The sequence below is a fragment of the Zeus faber genome (genome assembly GCF_960531495.2).
Source record: "Zeus faber genome assembly, chromosome: 14".
Taxonomy (NCBI): domain Eukaryota; kingdom Metazoa; phylum Chordata; class Actinopteri; order Zeiformes; family Zeidae; genus Zeus; species Zeus faber.
This window is the reverse complement of record NC_137200.1, coordinates 27,879,628-27,899,300: the sequence shown is the minus strand read 5'-3', so window position 1 is coordinate 27,899,300 and position 19,673 is coordinate 27,879,628. Positions and strand designations below refer to the sequence as shown.

The 19,673-nt window shown below is 43.9% G+C and overlaps 2 protein-coding genes across 2 annotated transcripts; one reads left to right on the top strand and one right to left on the bottom strand.

The window, feature by feature from the left end:
- Positions 1 to 8,347: 8,347 nt before the first annotated feature.
- On the top strand, positions 8,348 to 9,106 carry cldn2 (claudin 2; the record flags this gene model as incomplete). Its single annotated transcript, XM_080013158.1, has 1 exon — positions 8,348 to 9,106. The coding sequence occupies one exon, from the start codon at positions 8,348 to 8,350 to the stop codon at positions 9,104 to 9,106; it is 759 nt and encodes a 252-aa protein (XP_079869284.1).
- Positions 9,107 to 10,108: 1,002 nt separating this feature from the next.
- Positions 10,109 to 18,591, bottom strand: rbm41 (RNA binding motif protein 41; the record flags this gene model as incomplete). The annotated part of the gene is made up of 7 exons (XM_080013588.1): positions 10,109 to 11,018; positions 11,383 to 11,542; positions 11,850 to 12,289; positions 12,850 to 13,054; positions 15,470 to 15,665; positions 17,117 to 17,233; positions 18,530 to 18,591. The coding sequence occupies 7 exons, from the start codon at positions 18,589 to 18,591 to the stop codon at positions 10,900 to 10,902; spliced, it is 1,299 nt and encodes a 432-aa protein (XP_079869714.1). The 3' UTR covers positions 10,109 to 10,899.
- Positions 18,592 to 19,673: the final 1,082 nt, after the last annotated feature.

Below are 19,673 nucleotides of genomic sequence, written 5' to 3'. Positions count from 1 at the left end.
GTTAACGATTCCCAGTTTCATAAACTCCTGTGGTTAATATGGACTATTTAGGGATTTCATATTCCTTTATTATTTGACTAATTGTACGTTACATTTCTCTGTAATGGGTTATTATTTTCTTGATTTCCCAGAAAAAAAACCCCATTTCGTTTTATCTTCATTCAGCTATCAGGAATATATTTCATTTTGAAATGTCCCCGGATCAGGATCCCCAGATGCACTCAGGATAATAATACAACTGGAATATTCCTTCTCAATTAAACCATGAGCACAACATGTGAGACTCTTTGTATTTACTGATTCTAATTGTCACTGTTCTGGTCAGTACACTGTGTACTGGTTAGTACACTGTGTACTGGTTAGTACACTGTGTACTGGATAGTACAACTGCAGACAGTAACACCGCTGCACAGGAAGTGATGGGGTTTACATATTACAGATATCTCTCAGAAGTTGCATCTGTGTATTACACTATTTGAACGTTTTCATTATGTCTGAAACTATTATACACTCAAACAGTATGAAAAAAGTAATATAATAATATAGAGCATTACATAATATATTATATACTGTATATACATATATATATATATATATATATATATATAACATCATATATATAATATGCATCATATTGCACCCATGAGCCAAATTCCTCTTCAAAACAAAATCATTTTAGATTGAAACTCTGAACAATCTGCACACACACACACACACACACACACACACACACACACACACACACACACACACACACACACACACACACACACACACACACACACACACACACACACACACACACACACACACACTGATCTATTTTGAGTCTTGAGGGGAATTGGATTAAAGTGGAGAATTGCATTAAAGTGTTTGTGATGTCGTTTCTCATTCCGAGAATAGAACATTTCAACTAAGTGTGTTTATTCATAATTTTCTTGAAAAAGCCCTTTTAATCAAACTTTGTTATTATTACTCAATTTGTTGTTAATAATCCGCTTTTTTTCTTTGTTTTACATTTTACTTTTATATATTTTTTCAGACTTTATTTGACACACAAAGGGTTTTTTTTTCAGAACAATGTGTTCTGGATTCTTCAGTTATTTCCAGGTGAAACTATAAAAACTAATCTAATTGCATGAATCTGTTCCTGGAAGAGCAGGGAGTGGAGAGCAGTGTTTCCCTTGCTTTTCACAAATCATTTTTCTTCATCCAGTTTGGGCTGAAATCTGTAAACCTGATCATCCCGATGACCTGAAGGTCTTTATTTTTATTTTATTTAGATCTATTTTTTACCTGAACAAAAAACAAACATGCAATACCAGAGATATAATACAGAAATGTTAAATATGTCTTCATTCATTTTTACACTTTATATTTTCTTCAGGACGACACATTTCTTTTCAATTTAAAACAAGATTATTATATGTTTAAAATCTCTACAGTTTCAAAAAAATTTAGACAAAGTTAAGGGGCACAGAGAGTTCAAAGGATAGAGGAGAAAGTTAAGAGTTGAATGGTGATTAAATAATCTACAAATGTCAAAACTGACTCTGCAGTTTGGGAGTTGGACTCCTCTTACAGATGAACCCTCTGTTGTGTGGAGCTAACAGCGCATTTAAATATGTTGTTGATGTTCCAGAATTCACAAATCAACTGAAACCCCCAGTGCTGTTCCAGACCTGCTCCAGACCTGCTCCAGACCTGATCCAGAACTGCTCCAGAACTGTTTCAGAGCTGTTCCAGAACTGCTCCAGACCTGTTCTAGACCTTTTCCAGAACTGCTCCAGACCTGTTCCAGACCTATTCCAGAACCGCTCCAGAACTTTTCCAGACCTGTTCCAGAACTAATCTAAACCTGCTCCAGCGCTCCATCTGGTTGTCGAAATGACAAAGAGCGTCTCACACAAAATAACAACAAGGCCAAGTTCACCCACATCAAGCACATTTCTTTCTTCATGCAGATTAAAAAAATATTACTATAGTATAGTATATCTAGTATATAGCATAGTATAATAGCTATTGTTATTATACGATAATATATCACTACTACCCACAGCATGTGAGAGACTCTTCCTCACTCTCCACACTCGTCCTCACTATTAACAGACACTTTCTCACTGTTAACAGACTCTTCCTCGCTCTACTGATTCGATCTCACTCTCGTCAAACCATTTCATGCTATATTATAGTGTAGTAACTATTGTTATCATACTGTAATACATCCCTACTACCCCAACATGTTGGGGACTCTTCCTCACTCTCCACAGACTCCTCCTCACTCTCTAGACTCTTCCTCACCCTCAGCCTCTTCCCTGCTCTCCAGACTTTTCTTCACTCTCTACGGACTCTTCCTCACTGCTCAGACTCCTCCTCACTCTCCACAGACTCCTCCTCACGCTCTAGACCAGCGGCGTTCAAACGTTTTTCACTCAGGGCCACTTACAGAAAAACATGCGAAGGGCTGGGCCACTCACTACAGCTGAGGTATATGGCCTCACCTCTAGTGTATTAAAGTTAGCAAAATCAATCAAATGTAGTAGATTATGCTTGATGATTGAATGTGCTTAAAGAAAAAAAAAACAGCCTACATCACAGCTCCTCCACGAATGAGTTTTCATATATTTGGCTACAAAAATTATTGGCAGCACATTCTCAAAACAGCAGCCTCAGATTGGTTCTTCGTCAGGATGGTGATCCCCCTCACAGCCCTGTATGAAGGGGGAAATAAGGGGGGAAGGGGGATGGGGTGTATTTCAGGCTTGTTATGCAAATAAGTTATCTGGCTTGTTAACACATCAACTAACGTTTGCTAGAAAATGTTGTCAACTTGAATTGACTGAATTTATGAAGTAATTGGGCTTATTAACACATGAATACTGTCCCATATATCCTTAACTCACCTATAATGGGAACAGCGTTGCACTCAGTGGGAGCAGTGATGCTGCTCTCTGGACTGAAGGATGGCTGGCAGCTCAGGAGTCAATCTGCTTTTGTTCAGAGTTAAGAGAGAAAACGTTTGCTCCCATGTGTATGTTGAGCCGAACAGACTCGTTGTTCTCCTTGCGTGGCGCCTCATCGGAGGACACTCCGCTCCGGTCGAAGTCGGGCAGGGAGAGAAGCCGACGTTGATTCTTCAGAGAATTATCACGCTGCATTTCCATAAGCTCTAATTGCAGACTCTCTTCCGCTTCTTCTGCATCCATCAGGAAGGGAGTCGAGAACAGCTTCATTTCTTTCTCAGTGATAGAAAAATCCTGGAAGCTCTGACTGAATTCTGTCATGAGAGATCGTTGCAGCATGGAGCCATGACTTCACCAGCGCACATGAGGATGGTAGAGTAGGTCCCCGTATTCACAACAGTGTTCATCACATCGCCAAGCTGCACTGTCTTGGCACAGAGGGCTTCTTGGTGGACGATGCAGGGCATTCTAACGGCCTCACCTCCGCTCTCTTGCACCTTGGCGCACACCATAGAGGCCATTCCTTTGCGTTCGCCTGTCATTGCTGGAGCCCCGTCCATTGTAACTCCACACAGCTTGACCCAATTAAGTCCCATCTTGTCAATTGCATCAGACACAGCTTCAAAAATGTCATTACCCAACTCCCTGCAAAAGAAATAACAGCTGTGCAGTGTCTGTGGCATCTGTGTGCTCATCACATGCAACTGAGCAAAAATTAAAAGCACAAGCTGTATCTGACACTTGATGTTTTAAATTAGCTGACAAGCCTTCCATTTGCCGCACAACTGTGTTTCTGGACATGCTAAAGTTGTTGAATTCTTGTTCTTTGATTGCTCTTGTTTTGTGGAGAAGCTACCTTCTTCAAGACAGTAGCTCCACCTATTGTTAAAACTAAGTAGTACAATACAGCAAAGCGCAAGTTTCATGTGTGGGCCATATTCCCTTATATTTTTAGAATTTGCTCCAGGCCAATTAAAAATGGACCACGGGCTGCAGTTGGCCCGGGGGCCGTAGTTTGGACACCTCTGATCCAGACTCTTCACCACTCTACTGACTCCACGCTTCCACGCTCTTCCGACTTTCTCACCCTTCACAGAATCTTCCTCACCCTTCAGACTTCTCCTCACTCGACAGATTCTTCCTCACTCTCTGCACTCTTACCTGCTCTCTAGACTCTTCCTCACTCTCTGCACTCCACCTCACTCCACAGACTCTTCCTCACTCACCACAGACTCTTCCACACTCCACTGACTTTTCCTTGCTCTTCAGACCCTTCCTCACTCCAGAGATTCGTCCTCACCCTCCACAGATTCTTCCTCACTGTTCACATTGAATCACATACTCTGAAACATATGTTATAAACTGACTTGGAACTCTACATGAATAAAATGTTATCATCATCCTCATCAACCCCATCATCATCTCTATCATCACTATTATTATTATTATTATAATTATTATTAATAATATCATCATCATCATCATTATCATCACCATCATCATCATCATCATCATCATTATTATTATTATTATTATTATTACTACTACTGCTAGTACTATATTTCTATAGATTATTACTATGAATGTTCACAGTGTGATGGGGGTCAGACCCTTGGCAGCCTCATTAATATGCAGATTACCCATAATGCTCCTCTGTGAGCAGCATAATGCCTCAGTGTTTTGTTCTGTGGACTTTGTCCAGTGAGCTGTGGAAGTGGCTGGATTATCCTCTAATCCCATAACGCAGCAGGGTCTGATTGGAGCGATTAGGATGCACACTGCTCTCCTCGTAGGACCGGGCTAGTAGTACACAGTGTAGTGCACGGCATACAGTACTGTAGTATACACAGTGTAATAGTACACACAGTGTAATAGTACACGTAGTAGTAGCAGATGTGTGTGACGGACTGCCAGACTCTTCTCACTGACATGGTACGTACAGCCTGATTCCTTTGTATTTAACTGTAAAATACGTCGTCATAACACATGTTTTACGAGTATACATTCAAACTTAAATAATTGGTGTCAACAAACTTTTTGCAGAGGTTAAAAGTTTAGGTGAAGTTGTAGAAGTTTGTTATTGTGTATTGTGGAAGCTGAGCCATCTGCAGTGACATCACTTCCTCGGACTGCTGCACATGCGCTGATATTGATGATCTACTGTGGTGATAGCAGTTTATTTACATGCTGAAAATATGTTTTATCCAGTATAGTTCTGTGACAAAAAAACAAAGGGGAAGGAAAGTTAAAAGATAAAAGCTGAATGAGGTTGGAAGAAGAAGTTGGTCTATGCCCCATTGACTTACATGGGAAAACCTCAAGTTTGACAAGTTCTCCATGCAACCTGCAGGGGGAAGCAGTGAGAATGACTGTTGCTAAGTACTGTGTGTGTGTGTGTGTGTGTGTGTGTGTGTGTGTGTGTGTGTGTGTGTGTGTGTGTGTGTGTGTGTGTGTGTGTGTGTGTGTGTGGACAGGGTGAAGGTCTGGATGAACTAGCGCAGAGTAAACAGAGGCTTCATAAGCGACAAGAAGGAGCGATAGCGTTGGTAGAGGGACGATCGAGGGACGATACAGGTGATGATAGAGGACATAAAGAGGACTGGTGGAGGGGCGATAGGAGACGGTTGGTGTGTAAGGGTGATGGTAGAGGGGTGATTGAGGGGTGATGGAGGGATGATAGAGGGGTGATAGCCAGTTGGACAGAGAAACGGAAAGAACGGAGTCGGTGAAACTGCGAGGAGAGACACGAGAGTTTGGAGCCAAAAACCTGCAAAGGAGAGAGAGCGAGAGAGGGGAGGGGTAGACAGACAGACAGACAGACAGATAGCTGCTCGTCCTCCGCCGTATCAAACCAGCAAACCTTCCAACAACTAGCAGAATTTACTGCAACCGAGGTAACCTGTCCGCCTGTCTGTCCGTCCATCTTTGTTTGTTTCTGTTTCCGCCTGCCTGCCTGTCTGTCTGGCGTCTGTCTGTCGCTCTGATTAGGTCATGATGTTTAAGGTGGTTCTACAGAGTTCTGCGTGCACCCCATAATCACATCGCAGCCGTTTTCATTTCAACATTATATCCTGGAAGAGGTGTCGTTTTGGAAAGTAAAGCTAATGAAATAACCAATAACCAATAACCAATAACCAATAACCAATGTCCTGACACAGCTGCTGGTCTTGCCTTGAACATCGCAGATAATTTGTAAAATCCAGTTTGTGTTGAGTTGTGTCTCTTTCCTCTTCTGGAACATTTCTCTTCATCTGCTACTTTCCTACAAAGTCGGAGGTTGATCGGGGGACGTAAGCAGAGCCTCTCCCTGAAGGAAGCCTGGTTTCCAGGTCGTTTACCGGCTCTTCCAGGTGGCGTTTCCCACAAGGGTAAAATGGCCGTGGTGTGGATACGGTGTCTGGGATGTTTGCCCTGGGGACTGAGCTGACCCTGTGCTGCGAAACGCTTGAGTCCATTTTCTGATCTATTTGTCGTTTATCTGTGATTCCTTTCATGCAGGTGTTTTCTTCCGGTGCTTTCACCTCCAGACCAAAGTAAGCTGAGACACTGATTCGAGGGACATCCTAGAATCCTAGAGGTGGATGCTTGTTTTGTGTTCTGGGATCTGGAGTCACTTGGGAGGTCGTCATTTCACGTGTTTTACAGGAACTTCCGTCCAATGGAACTGACAATATTTACATTTTGTCTGAAGTATCAAACCAACTCTTCATCAGTCACAGCTAAACCTTCGATAGGAATAAGTAGCAGCAGTGAAAGTAGAGGAGAGTAAAGGGAGATAGACCCTCATGAGATATAGGTGGAGAAGAGAGTATCGTCGTGAGAGGTTGGTAAAGGTCAGTAGAGGTCCGTAGAGGTGGCAGAGGTCAGTAGAGGTCAGAAAGAGGTCTGTAGAGGTCTTAAGACATCTGTAGAGGTCAGTAGAAGTCTGTAGAGGTCAGTAGGACTATAGTCCATTAAGGACTGTAGAGGTCGTTCATGGTGTTTAGAGGTCAGTAGAGGTTGGTGGAGGACTGTAGAGGTCCATAAAGGTTGGTAACGGTGTGTAGACGTTAGTCAAGGTTGGTAGAGGTCAGGTCTGCAGAGGTTGTTAGAGGATGGTAGAGGTCTGTAGAGGTCCAAGGAGGACGGTAGAGGTCAGTAAAGGTCAGCAGAGGACTGTAGAGGTCCATAACGGTCAGTGGAGGTGTTCTGTCTCTCCTAAATCTCAGAAATTAAGCTTTAATCAAGATTCCGCGCCTGAAAGAGAATGGAGTTTGGTGCCATGTACTGGCCGTTATATGCACGCACACTGTGCTTCAAGTTGTTTCCCTCACCGGTGGCGTTGTGACATCGGCTGAAACACGGTGACATCCTCATCGCCCATCCGGACTCACACTACATTTTGGGGAAGGCAGCGTGGTGGCAACTCTTTCCATCGGCCTCGTTAACCCTAACCCCTCGAGGAGCAGAATCCGTACGTTTATTTGTTTGGGCACACATTGTAAGAGTAAGCAGAACTTATTATCAAGTTATGTGCATTTGTAGAGAGTTTTGAGCGTTGATCTGCATACTGTAGTGCTGTTCCACATCACTCCCGTTAAAAACACCTGGAGTCAGCTCCTGTCTTCACGAAACAGGACTGGACAAGCTTAGCTCGTCATCACTGGTGACCACACACACACGCACGCACACACACACACACACACAATGAAATGTGTCTCCATCAAGGCTTGTCCTTCCTCAGGCCAGGAGCTGGACCAGGGACCAACTTCAGTATCCGTCGCTGCTCAGATGATGTTTCTTATATATGTTTTTAGTGGAGGTTCTTACCGATGTTACATGGAGGAAACCCCCTGTGAGCACGGGAAGAACATGCAAACACCATTGGGAGATAACCCACCGGAGTGCGGCGTCCATCGAAACCAGGACCTCCTTGCTGTGAGGCAGCAGTGCAATGCACCGTGCCACAGGCTGATACATTGAATTTGCGTCATCATTTAGAAGAGACTTTTTGTCCAAAGCGGGTTATTCATACACCCATGGATGCAGCCATCAGGAGTAATTAGGGGGTAAGTGTCTTGCTCGAGGACACTTCAGCATGCTAGCAGGAGGAGCCGGCAATCAAACCGGCGACCTTCAGATTACTAGATGATCCGCTCTACCTCTTGAGCCACTGCCCCCCCTTACTTGGGTACCTTTGTACTTGGGTAGTTTTTTAGGAGAGTGTTCAGCTGGCTGCATAGCTACGTACGCGTGGTGAGGGCAGAAGGGTCAGTGGAGGTCAGTAGAGCTCTGATGGAACAGTACAAGTCGACAGTAATCCACAAGGACCTGGACCAGGACTCTCTTGCTCGTCCAGTAACCAAATCTCTCTCTGCCCCCTCCTTCCTCTCTCTCTCACAGCCATGGCCTCTGCAGCTGTGGAGCTGATAGGCTTCTTTCTGGGCCTGCTCGGCATGCTGGGAAGCCTGCTGGCCACCGTGCTGCCGTCCTGGCGCGTCTCGGCGCACGTGGGCTCCAACATCGTGACAGCGGTGAGCACCGTGAAGGGTCTGTGGGCAGAGTGCGTGACGCAGAGCACCGGCACCTTCCAGTGCGAGACCTACAACTCGCTGCTGGCGCTGCCGGCCGAGCTGCAGGCGGCGCGCGGCCTCATGGTGGCGTCGCTGCTGCTGTCGTTCGCCGCACTGGCCGCCGCCCCGCTGGGCATGCAGTGCACGCTGTGCCTGGGGGGCGCGCCCAATGCAAAACGGCGGGCCGCCGGCACGGCGGGGACACTGTTCGTGTTGGCGGGCTTCCTGACCCTGGTGCCCATGTCGTGGACCATGCACGAGGTGGTGCAAACCTTCTACCAGCCTGGCATCTCCCCCAGCGCCAAGTACGAGCTGGGGGAGTGTCTGTATGTGGGCATGGCCGCCGCCCTGCTGTCCAGCCTGGGGGGGGCGATGCTGGCGGCGTCCTGCTGCCAGGAGGAGGGGGGTGGCGTGGCGTACCCTGCCTACCCCATGGCCGCTGTGCATGGCCCTGCGCACGCCTACCGCATTCCACCCCTGCAACCGGGCGGCAGGGGCCACGCCCATCCGCTCAGCGCCGGCTCTCACTCGAGCGCGCACGGAAACAAGAAGCCGACAGCGGCAGGATATGACGTCACAGGATATGTCTGACATGCGACACCGTATCCCGTGCACACACGCAGAGTGCTGAGAAACTGGACTTCCATCTCGTTCATTTTTCAGTTTTTTGTTTCTTCTGATATGTACGTTTTTTGCCAAAAGTGAAATGATAGTCAAAGTGGTCACCGTCCTGCGACCTTGATGGACGTGACCTCCGACCCTTTGAAACGTCCGACAGGACAAGATGCCTTCCCCTCTCGGACCCTCAACGTTTACAGTTTGATGGAAAACTGTTAAGATTTCATATTTCCTGACAAATCGAGTGTTAAAAACTGCCTTAGCCACGCCCTAGCGAGATATCAGCAACATCCTGGAACCTGATCGGTGGAACAGACACAACGTATGATGTGATTGTTCGGTTTTGTTGCAACCCCTGGTTGCCATGACGATGTCTGTTCCTCTGGAGTTTGAACCTGAAACCTTGTTCCCGGGGGATGCGTCACAGGTTCTGTTTTCATTTTACTATGTATTTTACTATGAAATAAAAACTACCGACCAGAAAAAAACATTTTTGGCAAACTCAAAAATAACAGGTACTCTGCAGAGATGACTGTCTTCCTGTTCCGACTCGTTCATCTTTCTGCAGATTAACATTCATTTTGGACTCTGTGTTCTGGATTACTGGTGTTTTAAGGTAAATAACACTCCACTAATAGTGCTTTTTAGTCATACTTGAATAATAATTGAATCTGTACTACCATAATACTAGTGATTACAACATGCCTCCCACAGTCCTTCCAGCTTTTTATCAGCCAAGTTTTTTTTAGTTAAACTTTGAAATGATGTTGAGATCGAGGTGAAGGTCGAACTGAACAAACAGATCAATCTCTGCTTCCATTGAACACTTGGCTTTACACAACACGAGATTCCAAACCCCAAAACACACACGATTCACCCAAAAATGTAGATTGATTTCCAAGCAGCATTTTAAACTACGAAAATGTCTTGAGCATCAAAGAACAGATGTATTTAAATGCATTAAAATACCACGCACGTCACAGAGTGTTCTGTTTGGATCCACACACCTTAACACTACATGTTTAAACTTATTTCATTCTGGAGGGGAAATAAAAACAATTTAGAAAACTCCTTTTATTTCCCCTGTTGGCGGCTGCTTGAGTACAATATTAAACATTAAAGTATAAACATTTAAATTAACTGGAGGACACGTAGTTTATCAATTTAGAAACAGTTGGACATTGAAGAGGTCATTAGGTGCCAGCCTCTCATTGCCCCCTGGTGGCCAGCTAATATATACCATTACTGTTCACACACACACACACACACACACACACACACACACACACACACACACACACACACACACACAGACAGACAGACAGACAGACAGACAGACAGACAGACAGACAGACAGACAGACAGACAGACAGACAGACAGACAGACAGACAGACAGACAGACAGACAGACAGACAGACAGACAGACAGACAGACAGACAGACAGACAGACAGACAGACAGACAGACAGACAGACAGACAGACAGACAGACAGACAGACAGACAGACAGACAGACAGACAGACAGACAGACAGACAGACAGACAGACAGACAGACACACACACACACACACACACACACACACACACACACACACACACACACACACACACACACACACACACACACACACACACACACACACACACACACACACACACAGAATTCAAGCTTGTGACTGATCAGAATGATTTACAAGGAGGTCCAGCAGTTTGTTTCTTCTTCTCCCGTAAAGGCAGGAGTCACCGGCCGGCTCCTTCCTCCTCCTTCATCTTCCTCGCTGCTCCTCTTCTTCGTTCCGCTCGCGTCCAAACTCCACCACCAGGGGTTTACCCAGTAGGCGGTACCCGTGGATTAGCCGCAAAGCATTCTGGGAAACCTCTGTGTCTGCAAACAGGAAGAGCACGGAAAAAGCTGTGATGCCGCGTAAGAAACATGAGAACCTTCACGGCCTCCATGACTTTTAGAGCCTACACCACCTTCACGGCCTCCATGACCTTTAGAGCCTACACCACCTTCACGGCCTCCATGACCTTTAGAGCCTACACCACCTTCACGGCCTCCATGACCTTTAGAGCCTACACCACCTTCACGGCCTCCATGACTTTTAGAGCCTACACCACCTTCACGGCCTCCATGACCTTTAGAGCCTACACCAGCTCCATGAACCCTTTGACCTTTACTACCTTCATAGCCGTCGTTGACGTCTTAGCCGTGATAACCTTCAGAACCGTGGGAACCCCCGTGGTACCTGGCAGCGTGATGAAGGCCTGGCCCTTCAGACGACCCGTCAGCAGCCGGTACCGCAGCGCCGGGCCGCCCGCCGGGCCGCCCACCGGCTCAAACCTGGAGAACAGCGCCACCAGCTGGGCGAGCGAGGCCTGAGGACTCAGGTTCTTCACACACAGAACCTGCAGAACGAGGGTAGAGGACAGACACGCTTTTATCCACCGGACTCGGACGTGCTCCCGCCGCTCCTCCACCCTCGCCGGCCGCCCTGCGCCTCTGCCACCACACGGTCTCAGGGTTCATCCCAGTCGCGACATTCTCATCCGTGGCACTGGGAGGAGCTCGCAGTGACTGTCGTACACAGTACAGTTTATTTGATACTATGACAAAGTCTACTTATTGTCAAGTCGCCTTGGACAAAATAATCTGCTAAATGACGTCATGGACATACAGACAGACAGACAGACAGACAGACAGACAGACAGATACCCTGGAGGGCTTTCCTGGGTTGTAGTTCCTGAACCTCGGGATGGAACGGATGGCGGCGTCAGTTTCCTTGTTCTTCAGGATTTGTTCGTCCGGAACGTCCTCGATCGTTCCTTTCAGGGTCAGAGGTTTTTCCGGCTCCGCCCTCTCCACCGCGCGCAGGCGGCCGATTGGCCGGCTCATGTCGACGCTCGGGGGAGTGGCCGTTTGAGGCTTCTGTTCAGTTTGTGCGCGACTTTGAGCGTCCAAAGTCGACTCTGGTTGAACGGAAAGTCTTTTTGCTCCGCCCACCTGGTCCACCTGACAGTTCTTGGAGCACTTTGATTGGTTGATCGCATCCGTGGGATCAGCATTTTCCCGGTGTGGACTGTCGGTCAGAAGGTCTTTGTAGAGTGACTCCATTGGATCCGAGACAGATGACGTCCCCTGCTGGCATTCATCGCCTGGAAAAAGGAAGTACAATAGATATTAAGTATATAAATAATACCGGATACTCATGTTTTTTGAGGGGAAATTTCACATGAGCCAGGCTAGCTGATCCCCTCTGCAGCCACAGCCATGATTTGAGTAAACACAGCTCAAGTTCAAGTTAATGGGTTATTCGTACATACATATACATACATATACATACATATACATACATATACATATACATAGTATATGCAGTGAAATGTCATCACACCAAGTAATTTTGCACAATAAACTCTATAAGCTCTAAGAATACTGAAAATACTGAAATGTGCATGATCAGTTAGCATGCAGCCTGTCGCCATCTCTGTACTGGACACACAGGGGGGAAACTGGTATAGACCTTCTCGTCTGAATCTGGGTAAGGAGGACACAGTGAATTTCGTGGAAAAAGCGGAGCATCCCGTTAGTGAGTCACGAAACTATCAAGTTCAAATTTAAACAGGACTGAGAGCTAGATTAACTCAATCTGTAAGTGGAACGGTCTAGTTATAAATGTAGAAATCATCATATCGTGACCCCCCTGCACTCCCACCTCGGTGGTACAGTCCGGACAGGAAGCCCAGGCGCTGGTTGCCGGGATACAGCGCCTGTTCGATCTCCATCTCCCGGCGGGACAGTGGACGGCTTGCGGCAAAGCGCTGCGGCCGCGACAGGAGCTCCGCCCTCGCATCCATCTTGTCCCTGATGAGCTGCAGGCGCTGCTCCCGGGCACCAGGGGCAGCGCAGAGCCCATGAGCCTGAGGGCGGGGGCGGGTCCGTTAGAGAGGAAGCCATGGCAACCAGTGTAGTTGTATCTGAACGCAGTAGTTTGGTTCCAAGTCTCAGTAGTTTGGTTCAAGTTCAAGAGGTTATCTGTCACATACATAAACATACAGTCCTACATATATGCAGTGAATTATGACACCCGGTGATTACGCACAACAAGCTCTATACATACAAAAATGTGCGTAATCGACACAAGGTTCATATCTCAGTAGTTTAGTTCTATATCTCAGTAGTTTGGTTCTATATCTCAGTAGTTTAGTTCTATATCTCAGTAGTTTGGTTCTATATCTCAGTAGTTTGGTTCTATATCTCAGTAGTTTAGTTCTATATCTCAGTAGTTTGGTTCTATATCTCAGTAGTTCGGTTCTATATCTGAGTAGTTTGGTTCTATATCTGAGTAGTTTGGTTCTATATCTGAGTAGTTTGGTTCTATATCTCAGTAGTTTAGTACTATATCTCAGTAGTTTGGTTCTATATCTCAATAGTTAAGTACTATATCTCCGTAGTTAAGTACTATATCTCAGTAGATTAGTGCTATATCTCAGTAGTTTGATTCTATATCTCAGTAGTTTAGTTCTAAATCTCAGTAGTTTGGTTCTTTATCTCAGTAGTTTGGTTCTATATCTCAGTAGTTTGGTTCTATATCTCAGTAGTTTGGTTCTGTACCTCAGTAGTTAAGTACAGAACCATATCTCTGTAGTTTGGTTCTATATCTCAGTAGTTTAGTTATATATCTCAGTAGTTTGGTTCTATATCTCGGTAGTTTGGTACTATATCTCAGTAGTGTGGTTCTGTACCTCAGTAGTTAAGTACAGAACTATATCTCTGTAGTTTGGTTCTATATCTCAATAGTTTGGTTCTATATCTCAGTAGTTTGGTTCTATATCGCAGTAGTTTAGTCCTATATCTCAGTAGTTTGGTTATATATCTCAGTCGTTAAGTACTATATCTCCGTAGTTAAGTACTATATCTCAGTAGATTAGCCTATATCTCAGTAGTTTGATTCTATATCTCCGTAGTTTAGTTCTATACCTCTGTAGTTTAGTTCTATACCTCTGTAGTTTAGTTCTATACCTCAGTAGTTTGGTTCTATATCTCAGTAGTTAAGTACAGTACTATATCTCCGTAGTTTAGTGCTATATCTCAGTAGTTTGGTTCTATATCTGAGTAGTTTGGAATCTATATCTCAGTAGTTTGGTTCTATATCTCAGTAGTTTGATTCTATATCTCAGTAGTTTGATTCTATATCTCCGTAGTTTAGTCCCATATCTCTGCAGTTTAGTTCTATACCTCTGTAGTTTGGTTCTATATCTCAGTAGTTTGGTTCTATATCTCAGTAGTTAAGTACTATATCTCCGAAGTTAAGTACTATATCTCAGTAGATTAGTTCTATATCTCAGCAGTTTGATTCTATATCTCAGTAGTTTAGTACTATATCTCAGTAGTTTGGTTCTATATCTCAGTAGTTAAGTACTATATCTCCGTAGTTAAGTACTATATCTCAGTAGATTAGTTCTATATCTCAGTAGTTTGATTCTATATCTCAGTGGTTTAGGTCTATATCTCAGTAGTTTGGTTCTATATCTCAGTAGTTTAGTTTTATATCTCAGTAGTTTGGTGCTATATCTCAGCAGTTTAGTTCTACATCTCAGTAGTATGGTTCTATACCTCAGTCGTTAAGTACAGTCCTATATCTCTGTAGTTTGGTTCTATATCTCAGTAGTTTGGTTCTATATCTGAGTAGTTTGGTTCTATATCTGAGTAGTTTGGTTCTATATCTCAGTAGTTTAGTACTATATCGCAGTAGTTTAGTTATATATCTCAGTAGTTTGGTTCTATATCTCAGTCGCTAAGTACTATATCTCCGTAGTTAAGTACTATATCTCAGTAGATTAGCCTATATCTCAGTAGTTTGATTCTATATCTCCGTAGTTTAGTTCTACACCTCTGCAGTTTAGTTCTATACCTCAGTAGTTTGGTTCTATATCTCAGTAGTTTGGTTCTATATATCAGTAGTTAAGTACAGTACTATATCTCTGTAGTTTAGTTCTATATCTCAGTAGTTTGGTTCTATATCTGAGTAGTTTGGTTCTATATCTCAGTAGTTTAGTACTATATCTCAGTAGTTTGGTTCTATATCTCAGTAGTTTGATTCTATATCTCAGTAGTTTGATTCTATATCTCCGTAGTTTAGTCCTATATCTCTGTAGTTTAGTTCTATACCTCAGTAGTTTGGTTCTATATCTCAGTAGTTTGGTTCTATATCTCAGTAGTTTAGTTCTATATCTCAGTAGTTTAGTTCTATATCTCAGTAGTGTAGTTATATAGTTTGTTCTATGCCTCAGTAGTTTAGTTCTTTATACTGTGGTTTAATTCTAAATCTGAACCTTGTCAGTTTTGTCGTCCCTGCTCCTCCACATCTGGATCTCTGCTTCGCTGAGGCCCAGCTCCCTCAGGCTGGCCTGCTCCTGCTCCCCGTCCTGCAGGGCCTGGAACTGGGACAGGCTGCGCACACCAGCGGCCTGTTGCCCAAACGGCCTGTAGAGGGCGGCAGGAGCGAAGCACTGCCGCTTGGCTACGCATCTGAGAGAGAGGGAAATTTCATCACAGGAGGAAAAGAACATGGTTGTCACCATAAAAACAATTTAATTTTAACTAATTGTCATATAATAATTGCTCATAACAGGGTAATAGCAGTGTAATAGCATGTCTACTGGTTGTAGAAATCCTGTTAAAAGAAAGAAATCTGTGGACATTTGGTTAACTGAAACCAAAGTGATGGAAATCAAAATTAAATTAATTCATATTTTATTATTGCAACATTTAGATGGAAGCATAATGTGGAATATGAGGGTCGTAATCTGCGAAACTGTTCCTGAATCAGTCCAGGTTTATTCTAACTTTATATGAACATGAATATTCTACATTATTTGATCGGTAAAGGTATATTTACCAGGTTGAACTTTGTCAGAAACAAACGTTTGAGCAGCTGATTATTCTGTCAGACTTGTTAACACGGAGACAGAAAGATTCATGCACATATGACGGCAGACAGTAACTGATACACTGTGGTTCGTTTGAACTGTTGAGTTTGTTTAGGTTCTGATGAGTGAGGCTCCACTGCACTGGAAAAACTAAGTCGGAAAATTAAAAATGTGCTGCTCACTAGAACATGTTTTTTACCTGTATACTGAGGTATGACAATCCTGGTCATAATAATACAATGTTAAATTTTTACATAGATAGTGTGGCTCATACTGGTTGGAATCAGCACAAAGCATGTAGTGAGGATATTGCCGTAGATTATTAGTACTAGTTAGTTCTGGTATCAGTACAAGTTAGTACTAGTATATGGGCTGTAAGTGTCTCCTTCTGTCACCAATTTAAAAAAAGGTGCACTGACCGACCATCAGAATGGGCCACACCCCCCTTTCATCTACTTTCTGTGAGGTCACTTGTTATTAATGGACTGATTTGTTTCGATAAGATATGAGCAATATTTTTTATGAAAATAAAATTCATCTGAACATAAACAGAATATAACAGGAGTAAGCACTATGCTTACTCGTAGCACTATGTTAAAATAGCATATAAATGGTATATAGCAGCAGTGCAGTAATAATATGAAAGAAAGTACCAGTAATATGCTGCTATAGTAAATATGTGGATAGATATATATTGTATAAATGTAATCTATCTACATTTTAGTGAGAGAGTAGGAGGGTTTTCAGGATGGTTCCAGTAGTGGAAAGGCCCTGGAGGAGCCTCAAGTCAGACTACAGATAGACAGCGGGTCTGTGTGTTCTGTCTGGAGCCTGAAGCCCAAAACCAGGGTGTGAGGAAGCAAGAACAGCCAGCGAACCACTGGATCCATAACTCCATGGTAATGTGAGTAAAAAGAACAACGTCTTCTCGGACATACAACCTACTAGATGACATATTATATTTTATATTACATGCAATGTAGGATATAGGCCATCTACTACATGCTACACTCTACATGGTGACACACTCCTCCAGCAAGCACCACCCACCGCTCCACGTCCACCCGGGTGTGAAGCTGCTGCAGCAGGAGGCCATGCAGCTGCCGCTCGCCCTCCGTCTCCTGCTCCTCCAGCAGGGGGCCGTCCTCGCACGCCCGTCGGCTCACCCTGAAAAACACACATTTAAAAGATCCATCCATGATGGGGGGGGGAGCAACGGATCATTTAAAATGCCGTAAGTTCAAACAATGTGAAGGAAAAACACCTCTCATTCAAAACTACGTTATAATCAGGGCCAGATGCCAACTTTTAGAAGTGGTCGCATCAGCATCATGTTATGCAATAGCTGCTGGTTACCAAGATTGAAAAAAAAATGGTTTTCCCTTTTTATAATTGAGTAATAATGATCAAAGTTAATTATTTTGGTGATATTTAACAGTGTGTCTTGTTTTGAGGTGAACCAAGCAATGTCTTGACTGAAGCCGAACTTGCTTTGTCATACACGTTTAAAAATAACTACGTTAATGTTCTGCTCAGATGCCAAATCATTGTATTTTCAGTTAAGAAACATACTAAAGTTTACCGCGCTGATTTTTATTTTTTAAACATATGTGGGGATGGTAGCTCAGGCGGTAGAGCTGGTGGTCTAGTGATCTAAAGGTTGCTGGTTGGATCCCAGGCTCCTCCTGCTAGCATGCTGTAGTGTCCTTGAGCAAGACACTTAACCCCTAATTGCTCCTGATGGCTGCGTCCGTCGGTGTTTGAACAATTGTAAGTCGCTTTGGATAAAAGCGTCTGATAAATGTAATGTAATGTAATATGTAAAAACAGTAAACAACGGGGCAACCAGAACACACCGCTGGTTGATAATAGCCCATTATGGTTGCCTGTGGTAACTGTGCCGCTCCTAAAACAAATACAAATGTTTTTAGGAATTTGGGAAATCTGGGTTTGAAAAATGACGTCAGCGCTGTACCCCCGCCCCCAACACGTTTATCCGACGTCATAGGTCGAAGTGACGTGAGCTTGTTAGCTGGTGTCGTTGTTTGTCATAGTAACGCATCCAATACGCCCGGGATACGTTCCGTTTTCTTCATTTGGCACGGTGAACTCTTCATTCAAACACATGTACAAATTCCCGACCAACCATTTTTATAAATGTCTATATTCTGCCATTCTACTCGTGTTCTACGTTCTTCAGTGTCTTTGCTGGGGTTGTGATGTGGAAATGTTGAAGGCTCCGTCACTTGTAATTATAATTATTGAGACTTAATGTGGTGAAAAAACAATATTGTCGCATTTCAGCTCAAGTGAAATGCGAGTGAGATCCAAAAGCGACAATATAATTGATAATAGTTCAAGTGATATAATGTTGAAATCACGCGTCACTCGGTTATGTGATAAAATACGGTTGTTTAATTTGTAAGAATTTGTTCTAAAACGGACCAAAATAAAACAGTTTACCGTCGCATGCTGCTTCCGCGTTGTTCTACTTCCGGTTCATGGTGGATGGAAAACAGCGACATTGCGCATGAGCGCCACCAACTGGATGGAGTGTGGATCGGGAGTCTCTCAAGTTCAGTATTCAAAAGGAAGTGAATCAAATAAAAAAGACAAATAAATCTAATGATTATTGTGAGGATTGTGAGGTCAAATTGTCTCTATCAACCCAGTCCTCAATAGATATTGGAATGGAGTATAAAACATTTAAGCAAACTTCTAGATCGAAGTTTATTAGTTTACCCCCATTTCCCAGGTGTTTTTTCCATCCCCAGTAAAGTACTAGAAGTAGTAAAGTATCTTTCAAGCGTTTGTGTCCGAATGTGTTTTTTCTTCTCCTCCGTGTAGCTATTTTTGGATCCCATACATCCATCGCTGTTCTTTCTTCCTCTCAGCTCTTCCTTTATTTTGTGCTTAATCAACTGGTTATTCCTCTATTGCGAGCCGGTCTTTGACCTGCCACATTAGATTAGCACACTAGATGATTTCAATAAAACCTTTTAGTGTAGTACACATTTGGTACAAACATGTCATGGTCTTGTCTTTCACTTGTTTTTTTCCCTTGGCATTGTGTTTTTAGATAGATAGATAGATAGATAGTATTATTAAAGACACTATCTTTATCTTATTTATTTAGTCTATTTCCTGAAAATGTAAATGGATGAAAATGTAAACGGAGCTTCCAGGGACTATATTTTTTGTTATAAATATACTTTTCCAAAATGCAGCAGTGTATTTTTGATCGTGTACCTTTAAGGAAACTATGTCTGCGCGCCACACCCTGTTCGGCAGAAAGGGTGTGGCCAACCGTCCGTCTGCCACACCCACTTCCGGTTCCATCGCCTCCTTCCTCTCCCAGCTGATGTTACGTGTAGGAAAATATAAGGAAATGCACTTAATTTCAGTAAAATAAGAAAAAAACTCAATCAGCCCTCATGTGCTCACATGAACCTGTCCCCTCCAGCCCTGCACATGCACTCTGCGCACCGCGGCTGTGTGCACGCACCGGGGCTGTGTGCACGCACCGGGGCTGTGTGCACGCTTTATCCTGCAGCCAGAGCAGGTTAGAGCAGGATAAAGCGTGCACACAGCCCCGTGCATACATACA